Genomic DNA, 19018 nt, shown 5'->3' with positions numbered 1-19018 from the left:
TTTTCAGGTTGGATACCCGAGGAAATTGGCTATCTTGATAAACTTGAGTATCTCATATTGGCACACAATAGCTTCAATGGATCTATTCCTTCCAAACTCCTCAACATATCATCAATGAAACACTTGGAGCTTGAATATAACAACTTCTCAGGCACAATTCCATCAAATGCAAGATATAGCCTTCCTAACCTTGAAAAAATACACTTTGATCATAACAATTTTGTTGGAAATATTCCCACGAATATATTCAACTCTTCTAAGCTCATTGAATTTCAATTTAGTGTCAATGCATTCAGTGGAACACTACCTAACATTGCATTTGAGGATTTAAGGTTTCTTGAAAGGTTTTTAATAGATGAAAACGATTTGACAATTGATGATTCCTTTCAGTTCTTTACTTCTTTGTCAAATTGTAGATATTTGAAATATCTAGCACTATCAAGAAATCATATATCATCCAATCTTCCTAAGTCAATTGGAAACATAACTATAGATCACTTTTGGGCAGATTCATGTGGAATTTATGGTAATATTCCCCTAGAATTTGGAAATATGAGCAACTTGATAGCTTTTTCTCTAAATGGGAATAATATAGATGGACCAATACCTAGTACATTCAAAGATTTACAGAAACTTCAGGCGTTTGACCTTAGCGAAAATGGACTAATAGGATCATTTATCGAGGAGCTTTGTGAAATCGAGAGTTTAGTTCAGTTGGTAATAGAAAATAACAATCTTTCCGGAGTTTTACCAACATGTTTGGGAAATATGACTTCTCTTATAATTTATATTTAGGATTGAACGGTCTGAACTCTACAATACCTTTCTCTTTTTGGAGTCTCAAGGATATCATAGAGGTGGATTTTTCCTCTAATGCTTTCATTGGTAATCTGCCACTTGAGATTGGAAATTTGAGAGCAATTGTACTATTAGATCTATCAGGAAATCATATTTCAAGCAACATTCCGACAACTATTGGTTCCTTAAAAACTTTGCAGAATCTCGCCTTAGCAGATAACAAATTGAATGGATCAATTCCCACGTCACTCGGTGACATGGTGAGCTTGATTTCTTTAGACTTGTCCCAGAATATGTTAACTGGTGTTATTCCAAAATCCTTAGAATCACTTTTGTATCTTCAAAGCATTAACTTGTCATATAATAGATTACAAGGTGAGATTCCTGATGGTGGACCTTTCAAAAATTTCACAGCTCAATCATTTACACATAATGAAGCACTCTGCGGCAATTCTCGCTTGCATGTACCCCAATGTGTTAAACAAGTTAAGAAAACTTCAAGGGCAAAGAAGTTATTACTCAAATGCATAGTTCCCGTAGTTGTGTCAACCGTTTTGGTTGTTGCATTGATCATACTTCTAAAACAAAAGAAAAGGAAAAGGAATGCAAATAATCTTGAAAGGGGATTGTCAAGTTTCGGAGTTGCAAGAAGAATTTCATATTATGAACTTGTGCAAGCAACTAATGGATTCAGTGAGAGTAATTTACTTGGAAGGGGTGGTTTTGGCTCTGTGTATCAAGGAAAGCTTCCTGATGGTGAGATGGTTGCAGTTAAAGTAATTGATTTGCAATCAGAGGAAAAGTCAAGGAGTTTTGATGCAGAATGCAATGCAATGAGAAATCTACGACATCGAAATCTGGTTAAGATTATCAGTAGTTGCTCAAATAATCTTGATTTCAAATCATTGGTGATGGAGTTTATGTCAAATGGAAGTTTGGAGAAATGGTTATATTCAAATAACCATTGTTTAAATTTCTTGCAAAGGTTAAATATAATGATAGATGTTGCATCTGCATTGGAATATCTTCATCATGGTTCTTCAATACCAGTGGTTCATTGTGATCTAAAGCCTGCTAATGTCTTGTTGGATGAAAATATGGTTGCGCGTGTTAGCGATTTTGGTATTGCTAAGCTCATGGATGAAGGGCAATCTAAGACTCATACACAGACTTTGGCTACTATTGGATACCTTGCACCAGGTCATTTCTTCTCTTTTACTTTACATTTTCATCTTTTTGTTTTTAGTCCTAATCAATCTATCTGATTTTGTCTAAAAAATACTACAATAAATGTTACTCCCTCAGTTACATATTTTATGGGTGCGTTTGATCTGCAAAAAAAAAGAAGAGATTTGATTTTAAAATAGTTCCTAGGACTGGACAAATTGGGCGCCAAGGAAAGGACAAAAAATGATATTATTGTCCTCCACTGAATTACGGGACAACTTTTTGTCCTCTGCACAAATATTCTAGAATACCAAAATAACTTTTTGCAAACTAAATATCGTACAAGACAAAATTTATCCAATACCTCAAGCGTTTGTCATGTGTTGTTCTGTCTTATACTGTTCTGTCAAATACTTATATTTTGCATATCAAATAGACCCTAAGCAAAATTCACTTTTTAAATTCATTGAATAATTGATATATTTGATTTACATTTATAACTCCAGAAATATATTTGTACTTTATAGTTAAGAAAGAGTGGTAATATTAACTCATTTCTCTTTTTTACAAGGAAGAAAAGAAGGGTGTTGATAATTATTAACTTGTTTCTAACAATTTAGTTGTTTCTATTAAATTTAACAATATTTGATAACTAGTAGTATTAACATGTAGAGTATGGATCTAAGGGAATTGTTTCTATCAAAGGAGATGTGTACAGCTATGGAATTATGCTGATGGAAATTTTCACAAGAAGAAAACCAACAGATGATATGTTTGTTGCAGAACTAAGTTTGAAAACATGGATCCGAGATTCAATGCCTAATTCAATTATGGAGGTCTTAGATTCTAATTTATTCCAAGAAAATGGGGGAAAAACCAATGACATATTGACACACATGTCATCTATTTTTGGTTTAGCCCTAAATTGTTGTGAATATTCACCTGAAGCAAGACTTAATATGGCAGATGTTACTGCATCGTTAATCAAAATCAAGACTTTGGTTCTTGGCGCAAACGGGGTCTAGTTATTTTCATTTGTACAAGTGGAGTTTTAAATCGTTGGAATGTATATTTAGCCAGGTGGCGTCTACATACTAGGTTGCTACATAATCATGTAAAAAAACATAGTTGAACATGTTTGGTAGAGAATATTAGGAAAACTAAGATGATGCTTGAGTTAAGCTCTTGGATTGTTGTATATGTTATACTTATAGTATTGATGTTTTTGCTGTTTCTGTTATGTGGTAGAGTTGTTTGGTAAAAATCAAAATTTTAAGAGAATATATATATGGTGATGTTTAGTTAACTATTTCAATGTGGTGTGTTATGGCTCATTTCCTTGTGTATATTTTCCAAGAAAATTATGGACTTTGAATTTCAAAGAGAACTTGGATAGATCTGAACAAATAATAACTGTTGAGGCGGATTTGGATTCACTACATTTGATACTTCTATGCAGTCACCGCAATCAATGAATCTCAACCGCTCCCATCATCTAATGTTTCATATAAGGCCACGCCATCTCCCTCACCATAAAAATAAAAGACTAGAACTACCATGAACCTTTGGCTTGAAATACAAGTATAGGGACAAAAATTGAAATGAAATACAAATTTAGTAAAAATGAAGTAAAATCACTTCCATATCATTGATATCTTTGGACTTGTGAAGATGTTAGTTTCTCAATAATGCCATGAAGACAAAAAAAAAAAAAATTGAGTTTGACAATGGTAGTAGCAACGTGACTTTGATTTGAAATGTTCGTATTACTACACATTACATTATATGAAATTATTGATAGCCCTAACGTTAGCTTTATCCTATCCATATCTCATTCAATCAATTAGATTTCGATTTTTTATCAATATATGAAGAGAAAAAAATTGACACTCGTCATTTAAAAGTCGATTCTATAATAAATTAGACTCAGTATAAACCCTAATAATTTTTTCAGCTAGACTTGTAGAAATGAAGACCACTATGAAACTTTAGAGGACAAAAAGCAAACATGAATTCATGTTTTACTTGATGTGTACTATAGCAACGATATGATTTTTGTTGTTACTTTAACCTTTCTTTTTTGAGGACATACTCCTACACTAATTGTGTAGCTAGTGATAGGAATATCTCACTAGTCCTAGGCATTGTCTTGTCCTATCCTCTCTAGCTAGGCCTTGTCTTTATATATGACTTCAACAAACACATTGTACAAATGATTTATTGAATTAACCTAGGAGTAGAATGAATATTGATGACCAGACCAAAAAGAATGGAATATTGATGATATGTATGTAACTCTATAGAGAACAGCATTCCTAAAATTATTCAAGCGGTTCCAAGGCAAAACAGACTATGTTGGGTGGGTATTTATCACCTCCATAAATAAATAAATAAATAAATAAAAGTAATAATAAAATTTCTCAATTTTTATATATTTAAAACTATATAGACTCTGTCAAAAAAAAAAAAACTCTATTAGAGACAACTCAAGTAGTTAATGAATTTCACCAAAGAACGAATCATTCGAAAAAATTCGAGTACAATTTTTTTATAGAACAATTTATTGGTCAGACTTTATTTACCTCACAACTAAATTCTAGATTATTAGAACCACTTCCCCCCGAAGAGTTTAAAAAAAGAAACTCTATTGACTCTCAATACCACCAAAACAATAGCATTTAAGTTAATTTAATTTTTTTTAGGAAAATGTTAAATAGTGCCCGGGGCAATGATTAAACATACTAAAAAGAAATTTTGTCTTAAAATTTGTGCATTCAATATCTTAAAAATGTAAAAAGTTGTCTTATCAACATTAATTTTATCTTTTACTCCTTCCGGCCTTATTTATAAGCAAACGTTACTTTTTAGATTTATTGAAAAATCAATGTATTGAAGGAGTATTTCTTATTTTGGTATACTTAACAAGTGTCCAGACGCACTGTTTAACATGAACTTTTTTTAATGCTACTTCACTTAAAACTTACTAATCCCTTGGTTCCACAATACTTTGTTTTAAAGAAAATTAATTCCAAAATCAAATTTTCAAAATATGTTACAGTATATAGTATTCTGTTATATTTAGTTAGTTAGGTAAGTAAGTTGGTTAGGAAGTTAAGATGTTAGTTAGCACAACTAAGTCTATAAATGGGATTACTTATTGTATAATTTCACATATTATCAAAATGACACCTCAGGAGTCTTATACTCTCTATCTATTATATGCATATGATGAACCATAAAATCCTCTAATTATTAATAAAATACATATACCAATATTTTGGAGAAAAAAATTTAGAAAGAATTATTTATAACGGTGACACTAATGACTATATTACAACAGAATTTGAACTTTGTCCTAAAGTTAAAAAGTCAAATTCTTAGCATTTACTAAACTAACACATCTTGAAGACTCAACAGCAAAAAGTTCAAAATAAATCAACTACTGCAAAATTTAATTTCCCTAATACATATTTGAAATTCAGAAATTTGCTTTCGGAACATATATGAAACAAATTATGGCCGTTTTTTACCAATGGTCAATTAGTGATTCAAATGGCATACTAATGGTGATATATACACATAATTTCTTATATCTACATACATTATGCACATTCTTCATACTTTACAAATATCTTAACACAGAAAATACAGCAGAAAAATTCTTTAGAGTAGTTTTATGATACATAAGTTGAATGTTGAATAAGATAGTAGTCTTCATCTATGAAGGAAACATCACTACATACTGAAATCCATGGATAATTGTACAAGATAATAGTATTCTGAAATCCATAACCATCAATAGTTGGCAATGGGAATCCATTCTTTAATTGGAGGTTCAAGTATGGTAGGACAACTGTTTTGAGGGTGCTTGATATCAGTGACTGCAAATATCGACAGAGTTGAAATGTAAGATTCTTGTTGGTGGGATAGAAAATGATTAAGGCATACGAATCACATATTTGAAAATAGAAACTTTAAAAATAAAGGGAAACCTAGCGTACGAGGCTCCCAACAGCTCGGGTCTGGGTAGGGTAGATGTACGGAGCCTTACCCCTATTAGCGGAAAGGCTGTTACCATCATGATTTGCAGCCATAACCTCAAGATCATCCTTATTGTTGTGCCAGGACTCACCCCCTTAAGTCTTTTTTTTTGGGGTTTACAATGAGCTGGGGATCGAACCCAGGACTTATAGCATACTACCCAAACCCCTCACCCCTAGACCAAACCTAGTGGCTTTAAGTCTTAACTACTAAACTATGTACAGAATCATAAATGAATCCTTAAAGTGAAACATGAAGGATAAGGGCAGAAAATATGTAGAAAGAAATGTGTTTGAAGCAGTAATAGAGGCACTGACGCGATAACGACACTGACACGTCAACACCTATAATAACTCGAAAAAATAAAATTGTATCAAACCACATGTGCAGCTGTTGTGTCAGTATCTGATTCCGACACGTGTCAGATATTAGACATGCCTTCATAAACCTAGCACCTTGAGCATGTACTTTACTATAATTCAAGACCAGTAATCTAGTGGACACAGTTAACAGGCAAGTCACATCCTCAATTCATGTTGACTAAAATCAAAGATTTTATGCCGCTATCAATTATGGCTAATCAATGAATAATTATAACAGAAACTCGGATCTAACGGTTCAGTTTAATACAGTTTTTAATAGAACACATGCATGGTAACAAGATGAAAAAACTAATACTTATATTATGATTTACCTGAATAAGATGTATGTGCAGTTTTCCTATTTTGCTCCATTTCAAGTATGCAGAAAAATTTTGTAATGTAAGTCTACCAGCAATGTTGTTTCCTAAAATTTCCACACCACATGAAGCACTAACATCCTGCAGCATAAGCAAGAACGATGGATCGCGTTAACCAGAATAATGATCATGACTACACAAAATGATAAATGAGATCATCGACAAGCTAAGACGTGCATGTTTTGTACAAGACAATGTGAATACAAAAGATTGGAAGTTCAATAGCTTAATCCAAATGTAGAAAAGAAGTACTCTAGGTGGTATAGCTACTTGTTTGGATTGACTTATTTGAGTTTATCGACTGACATAAGCACTAGTTAGATTGTTTGAGAGAGCTTATGAAAACAACTTATGACATGTCCATAAGCTGTTTCAGCTTATTTCCATAAACTCTTGAAGATAGCTTATAAAAACAGCTTGTAGTTTATATAAGAAATATCTTATACACAAGCACTTATATGATAAACGTTATGCTATAAGCAGTTGATTTAGTTGGTTATCCAAACAGAGCTATATCAATTGTTAACTATCTACTTAAGCACATTAGTTTTCACTCATAGATTTCAGCAAACCTACCACTGATATACATGCAACAGGAATGACTTCGCCACCTTCTAGAACATCGATTGTTATATCTACAGAAAGAGTAGCACCAATATCTTGGTAGCCCACTTGTATAACTGGTAGAGAAGATACAGAGATATTAATCTGCATGTCGTCATTTGGATATCGCTTGTATAATTGAGGAACTACAAATCTCCATTCAGCAGTGTTCAGAAGGTTCTGATCAGGTAGTTCATCGATAATTATTTGCATTTTACCTGCCTGAGCCCAAAAACAACACAAACTATATAAAATCCTCCAACTCAAATGCTTGAACTGGGACAGTAATGAAGTTATCCAATCAGTCTATATAACCGAATCAACATTATTCCGACACCCTTTTATCAACTTAAATGCGAAAGATGTGAGACTTTTAGAAACTTACGTTGAAGTAAACTAGAGAAGCAGATTTTAATACATTTTCATGTATCGAAACCTTTATCATTTTTGGTAAACCACCACAGGCAGAAGAAACCTTATATCCATTCTTGTAACTTCGAGGTACTAAAATCTCACTTGTCCTTGTGAATAAACCATTAATTGCAATTGCAAGAGAGGAATTAGTCAACACGGGATTGCCAACAAAAGAAACATTTAGTGCAGCAGTTTTGTCTAACGCGATTTGCTTAGGAAGAGTTTGCAAAGAATTATCAAGCTTTTCTATCCCTTCTTTTATTTTATCTGAAATGCCCTCTTCCACTGAAGATGCTATATTCTCTTGAAAAGCATCTATTAGCCTGAAACCAGCATAAAGAAGTTAAGGGCATAACATCTTCATAAAACTGCTTATGTATAAGTTGTTTCTATAATAAAAGATTAAAAAAAAGTCAAATTGTTTTCATATAAGCTATAAGCTGTTTTTATAAGTTATCATGGAGAGCTTATGGAAATAAGCTTATGAATATGTCATAAGCTGTTTTCAGAAGCTCTACCAAATAGTTTTGGACAAATGCTTTTGTTAGTAGATAAGCTCAAATAAGTCAATCAAAACAGACCCTTATAACATACCCTAATGTGAGACGAGTTGATAACATCATGAAAGAAAAATGACTGTTTTTTTTTTTAAGAAGCTAAATTAGCCCACTCAAATTGGCACTAGAGAGAACCGAACCTAAGACCTTAAGCAGGAGCACATTCCCAGGTCCCAAGCCAATACCACCAGACCAACCCAAGTGGGTTTGAAAGAAAGAAAAATGATTTTATTAACGGAAACTTCTCTTTTCTACTCTTATGGTTTCATGTCACACTTCAATACAGAACAAAATAGTACCGTCAAAAATTGAAATATGGATTTGGTATTATAGTTTTCTATGAAAGAACATATGAAGAGTTACAATTTATAAGAAACATGGCTTAAGAAGATTGCTTACACTTGGTAAAGCCAAGCTGCCCCACCGTTCAACTTTATAGATAAATCACCCACATAGCATCCATGATCTAAGAGACTCAACTTAAGACCTCCTTCTTGGTTCTTTAAATTTAATGTAAGTCCCACTTGCATGCCTTCAACCTTCCAAACATGGAGATAATATTATTGATTGAACAACATATGTGTATTTCCAAAGAGCAAGAAATAAGTGTAGTTATTCTTCATTCTTCCTTTTGAAATTTATATTCAATTCAACTTACATGCACATGATTATTAATTATGAAAGTTTCATTTTGTATACAGTGCAAAGTAATCAAGATACTTTTCTACTTAGTCCCATGAATTTGACAACTTGCAAAAGGTAAAATTCCATTCCAACCTCCTTCTCCATAATTTCCTAGGACAACCAAGCTAACTAATTTTGACAACTATAATAAACTTTAGGAAAACATCTGTATTTGTTATAAAACCAAACCTTCATTATCAAAGCATAATATAACTAATTAAACTACAATTTCAACAAAACTCTGATCCCAAGTAACCAAGACATTGGACTTGAGTGGTTAATGAACTCCCTCTAGAACGAAATGTATGGTAGAACCCGAGTTCGAATCCTAGTGAGAACAATTTTTGGTAAGACTTTACTTATCTCGTGGCCGTACTGTGGATTACCGGAGCCCGTCCCATGAAAACCAGAGAGTTAATACCAAAAAAAACTCTAATCCCAAGTAGGTAGCTCGATTGGTAAGCTAAGGAACATCGAAAGTGTTTTAATTAAGAGCATCAAAGTTCAAACCTTGAAACTAACATAACCACTAACTTAGTAACATTACCTATAAAAAACAAAACAAAACAAAACTCAGATATAGAAAAAGATCAAAGGCTAGTTAGTATAAACATGACATTGTAGTACCGACACTTCACATCGAAGGCATGTTCTTGGTACACTAAACTAACACTTGTGATTATATATAATCACTTATCACTTATACTTTCTCAATTTATTATCGATGTCGACGTATCAGTATCTATATGGATATTTCATATTAGTAAAATTGCAATTCGATACCTTAATTGAAGCAGTCCCATGATCAGAAATTCCAATCAACCAAGAACTCACAGTATACTTCCACTTCATACTCAAATCAACAGTAGCACCTGAAACAACTACAACTATACCACTCTCTCCAATAACAACAGAAGAAGAATTAACTTGAACATCCTTAATTGTAATATCAGAAAGAACAACCTTAGCATTTCCAACAAGTGCCACTTGTGCAGTATTCTCAATCTCAGGCAACTTAAGAAGAACAATAGTATCAATACCTTTCTCTATCAACAAATCCTTAGCAAAATCAAGACCTTTATTAGATATAACACCAGAGATGAACCCATCATCTTCAAGTGGTTGGAAATAACCACTTGTTGGAATGAATAGAAAGTATAATAGAAAGAAAAAATTAAAGGGTGTCATGGATTTTTGGAAAAAGGGTTGTGAGAGTGATAAAGTTAACAACTTTGAATCTTGAAAAGAAAGAATATGGGTTTTTATTGTTTGAGAGTGAAAGATTGAATTTTTGAGATACCCATGTGATGAAACATAAAGGGTTGGATTTGTTGTTATTGTTAAGTGTTGTTGGAGATTGGTTTGAATCGGTTGGTGTTGGAATTTAGATTTTGTTTGTTTTTTTAGATGTGTGACTGTGATGTGTTGAGTTGGTGTTAAGATGGCACAGATCATTTAGTACTGTGTGGGAGATCATGAATTAGCCAAGTGTACTTAGCATATGGATCCATCAATTTTAACTTTTATTAAGATGAGACAAAATGGATTAAATCGAAAATATAAACCAAACTTAAAAATTTGATTTTTTTTTTCACCGGTATCCGTCTATGTTTACCAAACCGTTTAATCTGATTAAATCAGTTTTAATATTAAGTGATTTCGGCTCTTTTCAATCACAGTCGTGAGAAATTGAAATATATGTAATAATTTTGTTTATAATAAATTTGAACTAATAAGTTAAAGAAGGTTTTTTTAATAAGTTAAAAAAGTAATTGTACCCCAAAAAAATTTTAAAAAAGTAATTTGAATTCTTTAATTTTTATGTGTATACTAGCGGGTCAGGCAGTGTCTGTGTTTAACTTATGTATAAAAAAAATATCTTATGTTATGGTTAGTTTATTAATAAAAAAATTTTGCTGCTAAAAAAAATGTGTCTTATGTTATGGTGAGTTTATTAATAAAAGATTTTTGTTGCTACTAAATAAAATCAAGGGTATTGTTGGTATTATGAAAATGCACACCAAAACTGATGTATCCTCTTTAGAGCTGTCAAAGGGGCCGGCCCGGTCCGGCCTGGCCCGGCCTTGAGGGGCCCGGTCAAATAAAGGGTCGGGTCAGCCCGACCCGTTAACTTCATGATCCGGCCCGCTTAGCCCGACCCGATAAGCAAAAGCCTACATGGCACGATGGGCCGGCCCACTAATTTTCATAATTTTTTTTTTTGAAAAAAAAATATTCTACTAAATTTATGTTATATTTCTCAACTAAATCTTCAAGAAGGTAATTCGTATCCCTATATTTTCTCACATAATCTCACAAACAACAATATCTTCCTCTTTATCCTCATCAAACAAACAAACAAATCTCTAACAAATAATCTCATTCTAATCCAATAAATTTTTTGTCATATTATTATTATTACTACAAAAAAAAAATCCAAGTTTTATATCTTTCATTCATCTATTGTAATTTAAGTAAAAAAAAACAAAAATATAGAAAGAATATAAAATAAATACAATAAAAATGTGATAGGCTTAAAATAACCATATTCCAAGTTTTATATCCTTCATTGTAATTGCACAAAAAAAAAAAATGATGATATGCTTAAAAATAGGAATAAAACAGATTATAGATAGGAACAAAACACAAATAATAACAATAAAACAACAAAAATAAAATAAAAAATTATATATAAATTTATGCATAAAAATAGGACCAAAATATAACAATAAAAAGATTATAAATTTTTTTAAAATAATTTTTTAAATTCTTTAAGGGGCCGGCCCAAAAGCCCGTGGGCCGGCCTATGACGGCCCATGAAAAAATCTAACCCGGTAAGGCTCGGCCCCCTTTTTATGAAGCCCGGCCCATGTAAAAGGATAGGGCTAATGGGCCGGCCCGATAGCCCGACCCTTTTTGACAGCTCTAATCCTCTTTATATATAGTACTAGTGGGTCAGGCGCGCGCTTGCCTGTGTCTAACTTATGTCCAATTAAAAAAAAAATGTCTTATGTTATGGTGAGTTTGTTAATAAAAGATTTTTGCTGCTAAAAAAAGATGTGTCTTATGTTATGGTGAGTTTGTTAATAAAAGATTTTTATTGCTACTAAAAAAATTCAATGGTATTATTGGTATTATGAAACGTCCATACCAAAATTCATGTATCCTCTTTTTTATATATACTAGCGGCCCAGGCAGGCGCGTTCCGCGCCTACCTGTGTCTAACTTATGTCCAAAAAAAAATGTCTTATGTTATAGTGAGTTTGTTAATAAAAAAAATTTGCTGCTAAAAAAAAGATGTACCCTTATGTTATGTTGAGTTTGTTAATAAAAGATTTTTTTTCGCTACTAAAAAAATCAAGGATATTGTTGGTATTATGAAAAGTCCACGCAAAAACTCGTGTATCCTCTTTATATATAATAATATAATATAAATATATAGATTCAATGAGTTTTTTTTTTTAATCTGCTTTTGTTAACTTTTAAAAAATAGTTTGACCGAGTCACCTTTATTTTATTGAAGAGTTTCAATGTGGCACTAATTATGATTCTGTTCCAATAATCCTAATATTTAGATTTGCATATAATTATTATATAAGATAAGATAAAAATTTAAGAGATTAAAATTTAAGATAAAATTTGTTGAATTTGACTACGATTATGATTCTCGTTAGTTATAAATAGCCAAGTACACACAAACTCATTTGTATTCAAAATCATCTTCTATTTAATTTTATTGCTAAATAAAATTACAATGGACTGTGGAAAAGAGTTCATTTACCACAATGAAAGGGAGGTATATGAATACTTGGTGATCAAGCTTGCAAGAGATCCAGCAGAGTCGATGAAACTTCTTGCATTGTGGCTATGGTTGGAAGAGGTTGGATATGGTAACGTGGTTCACAAGATATATGTTTCATCATATTCTATTATCAATGAACTTGCAGATGAAGGTGTTACTTGTCTTAATTGTATCGACACAAATATGATACATTCATCATTTGAATTTAATGAAGATGACATTCCTCAAATGTGTTGCCTTGTGGATAGAAAAATCTCTCTCAAGATGTTATATGAAAATAAGATTTTGGTTAAACAAGGGGTGAATATGATGTTAAAGAACGTGTGCATGATGATATTGGGAGATATCATGAATCAGGTTAATATGAAGATTATTGGTGATAGAGAATGTGAATGAAATCTCTACTCTAGTTTGATTCATCTTTTAAGTTAGTTAGTTATTGATTTTTTGTTTAGAATGTTTTTGGATAACTATCACAAATTAAAGTCTAATTGAGATATTTTAATTTCATGTGTGATGTTACCTTTTTATTATTTAGTTATTTGTTTTTTTTTTCAATAATACTAATTAATGATACTTCCTCCGTTCCTTTTACTTGTCGTTTTAGAAAAATAAATTTATTTCAAATTACTTGTCGTTTTGATAATTTTAGGTTATATTTTGTCTATTATACCCTCGTGTAAATTTCAAATATTTAGGAGTAGTTGTTGAAACCGTAAAAGATTTAATATATATTTGGAAAACTAAAGTTTTTTTTTTTTGGTACATAGTAACATTTTTTTTTTGTACATAATATATTAAATTTATTGGAAAGAGAAAGTGTGTGAAAAAAAAATTATTGGTGAATTAAAATAAGGGTATAATAGGAAGATAATGTGCAAAAATACATTTTCTTAATTTTTTTTTTTTTTTCAAAAACGACAAGTAAAAAGGAACGGATGGAGTATATATTCAGAAAACTAAAGTTTGTTTTTTCTTTTTAAATTTTTTTGGGTACATAACATATTAATTTTTTTTTACATAACATATACAAAATTTTTTTTTATATTCAAAATACATTTTACTAATGTGATATTACTATTTAAAAAAATACTTAAAAAACGGAGGAAGTAACTTCTTAAATAAAAAAAATCTTCTATTTTTATTTAATAAAAGATTAGTCGATTAACTTTGATTATATTAGCCCCTTCTCCGAATAATTAGAGGATAATTAAAAAAAAAAGTTATTTTTTCTTGATAAAAAATTGTTATCCTAATCTGTTGGATTTAAAAAATAAATATTATCCTAATCCTTTGCAATTTGTTTTATTTATTCTATTTTTTAATTTGAATTTGAGATTAATAAAATATAATTAAATTTAAAAACCATATATAAAGAATTAAGAAAGAAAAATAACAAAAGTATGACACTTTTTTACCTGTCACAGAGATACACACACCAAAAAAAACAAAACAAAAATAACCCGCGTAGACGTAGATTCATTAAGCTACAATATAAACGACGCTGCGTTCAACGACTTTTTCCGTTCCATTCAGATTTCGTAATCGACGACAGCCACATACGGTGCCGCTCGGTGGTGCCACCGTTACGATTCAATCCACACTTTCCTACCTTCCTTGAACGACATCGTATTGATCAATCTCATCAAAGTTCCTCATTAATCTCAATTACCAAACCCTAATTCAGAGAAAGTTCATTTCTCCAAAATTAGCTTGTAAGATTTCATTCCTCTTTACGATCGCTACCTTTATTTTATTTGTTTTTGGTTTTTCGATCTGAATTGTAATTCTCAAGCTGCTGGATGGTAGTTTAGTTTTTCTCAATTTCGTGTTTTTCGTTGTTATTTTTGGATAATTATGTGTTTTGTGTTTGATTTTGATGTTAAAGGTGGTTATTTTTGGTGATTTTATGATGGGTGGGAATTTTGTAATTTTTCATTGTTTTTGTTGTATGATCATGATAAGCATGAAGGGATTCTTTGAACAGTTTCTTTCACTTTGTGGGACATAGCTATTGTGGTGTTGATTTGAATAGATGAAAGAGGAATTTTTTTGTTGAGGCAATTAGTTTGGCTTTCTGGGTTAAGAGGTCGATATATTTATGAATATTCATATTGGATAGTGTTGTTAATCCCGGATTGCCGAAAATAGTGGTTTCAACGGTGCTATATAACATGGTTATTGCCGCTATTTGACAAAACTTTATAGTAAATAGTGTATTTTGGAACAATTGCATTTTGTTGAAATCCTGCTACAATATAGTGATATAGTGTGGATATAGACGCTATTTGACAACACTGATTTCGGGTAAGAAGTATCTGGATGCTGGTGTCTCTCGGTTGGAGTGGTGTTAAATTGAAAGTTGGTTCAATGTTTGGTAGTAAAGGGTGGGAGGTCGCAGTTGTTGATGATGTTTATTTGATGAGTTACTTATTTTTCTTTCTGGATTGCTTTGTTGATAGAAATTATTAGATTTAGAGACAGGAATGTATCAAGAAGTGGAGGAGAATGTTGTAAATCTATTTCAGACTCTAAGGACTGGTGTGGTTGTATTACTAAAATACTAATCATTTAAATGTTTGAGCAAGCATGAGATTTTAACATATTGACAGAGAAAGTTTGGTTCTTGTTTTATACCTTTGTTAAAGTGTCTTGAATATCTTCTTTTTGTTCTTTCTTTTGGTGAAAATTGAAGACAAGAAATCAGGGTAAGTTTTTAGGGATGCTCTTTTGTTAGTCGCTGGATTCTACTTGGTTAGAATAGTTTTTCTCCCCTCTATGTATGTAATAACTAACAACCATGTCTTCCTAGCTTTGTAGTTTTCCTTTCACTTAATAGGTTTCCTCAACAGCAAAAAAACCTTCTCAGATTATTTGGAAAAGTTCTTTATCTTGCTGGAAACTACCTAAACATTTATGGACTTTCTGGATTATTGATTATATGGAATCTTTTGTTTCGTTTTGGTGTCGTTCAATGTAAATCTAACAAGTACAAATGTGCAACTTCTGTTGATTATTTCTTCTATATAAATTCTCATAATTTGGCTCTCATTTTTTTCTTTTTCACCTAATTTCAGGCAAATGGCATCTTCTTCAGACTCATGGATGAAGGAATATAATGAAGCAATGAAACTTGCCGATGATATCACTGGCATGATTTCTGAACATAATTCATTTCCTTCGTCCGGACCAGAAACACAGCGTCATGCATCTGCTATAAGAAGGAAGATCACAATATTGGGGACCAGACTGGATAGCTTGCAATCCCTTTTGTCAAAGGTCCCTGTAAAGTGAGTATTTTGCCCGATTATAAAAGAGTTGTGCTATTACAGCAAAGCAATGATGACCTGAGCGCAATGTCCTGTAGTAATATGATGGCTTTTATTTTGAAAAAATGTTTGTGGAATCCTCCTGATCTATCTCCATCTTACTATTTCTTGTCATTGTAATATAAATCTTTTGTGATATACTGATAAGAATATATGTTATCAATATACGTGTCAACGTTTTCTTTTGAATTGCAAAGGTGTGTGATGTAATGCATTACATGTTTCTTTGTCAATAATGAACAGGTCTGACAAAGAGATGAATCGTCGCAAGGACAATCTTGCAAGTTTGAGGTCAAAGGTTAACCAAATGGCTTCAACGTTGAACATGTCAAACTTTGCAAATAGGGATAGTTTGTTTGGGCCTGAAATTAAGCCAGATGCAATGAGCAGAACTGTTGGCTTGGATAATAATGGACTTGTTGGTCTGCAACGGCAAGTTATGAAAGGTAACTTAATTTTGAATCGTGTGAACATTGAAATATATAACTTGTAGTTGTGCTTTGGATATTGATTTCGGAAGCTGTTTTTCGAGCAGAGCAAGATGAGGGCCTTGAGAAATTGGAGGAAACAGTATTAAGTACAAAACATATTGCATTGGCAGTGAATGAAGAGCTTAGTCTACACACTAGACTCATTGTATGTTCCCCTCCTATATTAATTTTCTTTGGCAATATTTTGCGGTCCATGTTTCTATCCTTATGAAAAATGAATCTTCTTTTTTCCTGCTAGGATGACTTGGACGAACATGTAGAGGTTACAGATTCTCGGCTAAGGGTAACACTCTTACCACAACTTCTGTATTGGATTGGGACCATAAGTCTTGTTTAGGCATATATGAAAAATAAACATTTTGAGATTGGAAAAGATCACAATATGCTTAATTTGTCTACATCATGTAAAATCTCATTTCGAATAATTAAGTTGTTATCTTTTCCCTTTGAAGTTTTAATTCTTGAATTGGGATATGTCAATATTGTAGGGTTTACTTGCAACTAACTTTTTCTGTGTCTGCTGTGATAACAGAGAGTGCAGAAGAACTTGGCAGTTTTAAACAAACGCACCAAAGGTGGTTGCTCGTGCTTGTGCATGCTATTATCAGTGATTGGTATAGTGGTTTTGGTTGTTGTCATATGGCTTCTGGTCAAATATTTGTAGATATGAAAAATACCCATCTCGCAAACTTTTTCCTCAAGTTTAAGTTTCTGAATGTGTGTGCCTTGAAACATATATCATATATAACCGGGGTTCTTTGATTGTTCTTGGTACTTTGCAATGATATGAAATTTATTGAGTTCTTGAAAGGCTATGATTTGTAATTGTGAGATCTTTTTTAAGTGTTGATATTTCTTTTTGTTTGTTAAAGTATATGAAAGTAAATGTGACATGTAATGATAACTTAAGTTGCCTGTTAATGATAACTTGTGCACTGTCATGTTCTTTTCTTTTTGGTTTTGAACCTTTGATATAATGCTGCTTGAATAGCATAGCATATATTCAAAGTTCTGGTTTGGCACGGGTTCTAAATACGAAAATGCACAAATGAATTTTTATTTACTATTCTGTCTACAGACAAAAATATATTTATTATATTTTCAATTTTATTATCAAATTTCATTCATTCTGTGATAAAAGTGTATATAAAAGGTTTTACTTTATAAATCATTTAACTATCAATGAAAATAAAATTTATTAGTGAACCAAACAACTTATGAGTGTGAATCAATTATAAAAAATGTAAATGAGCTTTTTGTTGTATTTTCTGATTTTGAGGAAACATACTATTAAGATTAATTCCCAAGAGATAAGTGCTTTCAGGTTAAACTTACAACCTGTTTGGTTAGAGAAAAATTGAGGGGATGAATAATTTTAAATTTTAGCCGTTTGATTTATTTTTTTGGAGGGAGGGAAAGATAGAGAGCAAAATCTCTCATAAGCTAAATTTTACGGATATGGATTGGGTGCATTCAGATTGTTTGTGCAGTCATGCAGTCACCTAGTTTAATGTTCCAGATCCAAAGTTTACAAAATAAATAAAATACATAAATAAAATGGGTGGTTGAGATTACCTGCAGTCAAATTTGATTGCAGGGAATTCATTTCCTAATTTTACCCCTCCTCCACAAGTGAGGAATTTGGAGTACTTGTTTAAAATTTGATGCAGTCGTTTTGGTACTATGTTATTTTTCTCAAAACCACGGTGAGTTTTCACGTTGATGGGGAATATTAAGGGTGTCAAAGTAATTTTATACTTCTTTCGATTAAAAAATCTCATCTTCTCTCTTCTCTTACATGACCAAACACAACATTTTAAAATTTCTCTCTTTCTTTACATTAAAATCTCTGCTCTTCTCCATCATTTCCCCTTCCCTCCGCTTAGTCTATGTTTGGTATCACCGCCGAGACACTAAAATTATAGTGATCCACCATGATTGACATATACCCACCGTGATAACAATATATAGGCTAAAAATCTAAGACTAAACGTAGTTTTCATAAAATTGAGTAATTTAGTAATTGTTTTTTTACCCCATTTATATATTAAAAAAATGCACCGCGTATAAAATAATTTTATACCGTCAATCAATAGCAATTTTGTAATTCGCCAAGTCACCACCACTTTACCCCATATGCTTGGATAATGAAAGATTAAAGACAAAATTACACTACAAGTCATTTATCTTTCTTTTGTAACGTTTTGGTCTTTTATCTCTCGATACACGAATACTTTGGTCCTTTTCGTAATTTTCGTGCACAAAAATGCTGATGTGTCTATTTATGTCTATTTTGTTACTGACGTGGAATTAACACCGTTTAACACTGTTACTTACACAGAGTGGAAGCGTTGAAACCCATTTGAGACCTCTAAACGTTGAAACCCATTGAA

The 19018-nt window shown here is 31.9% G+C and overlaps 3 protein-coding genes and 1 pseudogene across 3 annotated transcripts; 3 read left to right on the top strand and 1 right to left on the bottom strand.

Moving 5' to 3' along the window:
* On the top strand, nt 1–3131 carry LOC123916710 (annotated as a pseudogene).
* Nucleotides 3132–5258: 2127 nt separating this feature from the next.
* LOC123917581 (putative BPI/LBP family protein At1g04970) lies at nt 5259–10468 on the bottom strand. Its single transcript, XM_045969341.1, has 6 exons — nt 9787–10468; nt 8719–8858; nt 7734–8085; nt 7322–7570; nt 6701–6826; nt 5259–5846 (listed from the first exon to the last, which is right to left on the bottom strand). Exons 1-6 carry the CDS (start codon nt 10456–10458, stop codon nt 5640–5642), a joined length of 1746 nt encoding a protein of 581 aa, XP_045825297.1. The 5' UTR covers nt 10459–10468; the 3' UTR covers nt 5259–5639.
* Nucleotides 10469–12757: 2289 nt separating this feature from the next.
* On the top strand, nt 12758–13201 carry LOC123915186. The gene has a single exon (XM_045966329.1). The coding sequence runs from the start codon at nt 12758–12760 to the stop codon at nt 13199–13201; it is 444 nt and encodes a 147-aa protein (XP_045822285.1).
* Nucleotides 13202–14208: 1007 nt separating this feature from the next.
* Nucleotides 14209–17496, top strand: LOC123918072 (syntaxin-52-like). Its single transcript, XM_045970012.1, has 6 exons — nt 14209–14520; nt 15883–16095; nt 16378–16580; nt 16670–16770; nt 16864–16908; nt 17158–17496. The coding sequence occupies exons 2-6, from the start codon at nt 15887–15889 to the stop codon at nt 17287–17289; spliced, it is 690 nt and encodes a 229-aa protein (XP_045825968.1). The 5' UTR covers nt 14209–14520; nt 15883–15886; the 3' UTR covers nt 17290–17496.
* Nucleotides 17497–19018: the final 1522 nt, after the last annotated feature.

The sequence above is a fragment of the Trifolium pratense genome, linkage group LG3, assembly GCF_020283565.1.
Source record: "Trifolium pratense cultivar HEN17-A07 linkage group LG3, ARS_RC_1.1, whole genome shotgun sequence".
In the NCBI taxonomy this organism is placed as follows: domain Eukaryota; kingdom Viridiplantae; phylum Streptophyta; class Magnoliopsida; order Fabales; family Fabaceae; genus Trifolium; species Trifolium pratense.
The sequence above is the reverse complement of the archived record's forward strand: the minus strand, read 5'-3'. Positions and strand labels throughout refer to the sequence as shown.

Bases quoted from the DNA above. Each gene is read 5' to 3' on its own strand.
- LOC123918072 (XM_045970012.1), top strand. From the start codon at position 15,887: ATGGCATCTTCTTCAGACTCATGGATGAAGGAATATAATGAAGCAATG. The intron at 16,096-16,377 runs GTGAGTATTTTG...AATAATGAACAG, and splicing joins TTGTCAAAGGTCCCTGTAAA to GTCTGACAAAGAGATGAATC. The intron at 16,581-16,669 runs GTAACTTAATTT...TTTTTCGAGCAG, and splicing joins GCAACGGCAAGTTATGAAAG to AGCAAGATGAGGGCCTTGAG.
- LOC123915186 (XM_045966329.1), top strand. From the start codon at position 12,758: ATGGACTGTGGAAAAGAGTTCATTTACCACAATGAAAGGGAGGTATAT.
- LOC123917581 (XM_045969341.1), bottom strand. From the start codon at position 10,458: ATGATCTGTGCCATCTTAACACCAACTCAACACATCACAGTCACACAT. The intron at 8,859-9,786 runs GTATCGAATTGC...CATGTTTGGAAG, and splicing joins ATGGGACTGCTTCAATTAAG to GTTGAAGGCATGCAAGTGGG. The intron at 6,827-7,321 runs GTAGGTTTGCTG...CTTATGCTGCAG, and splicing joins CTGTTGCATGTATATCAGTG to GATGTTAGTGCTTCATGTGG.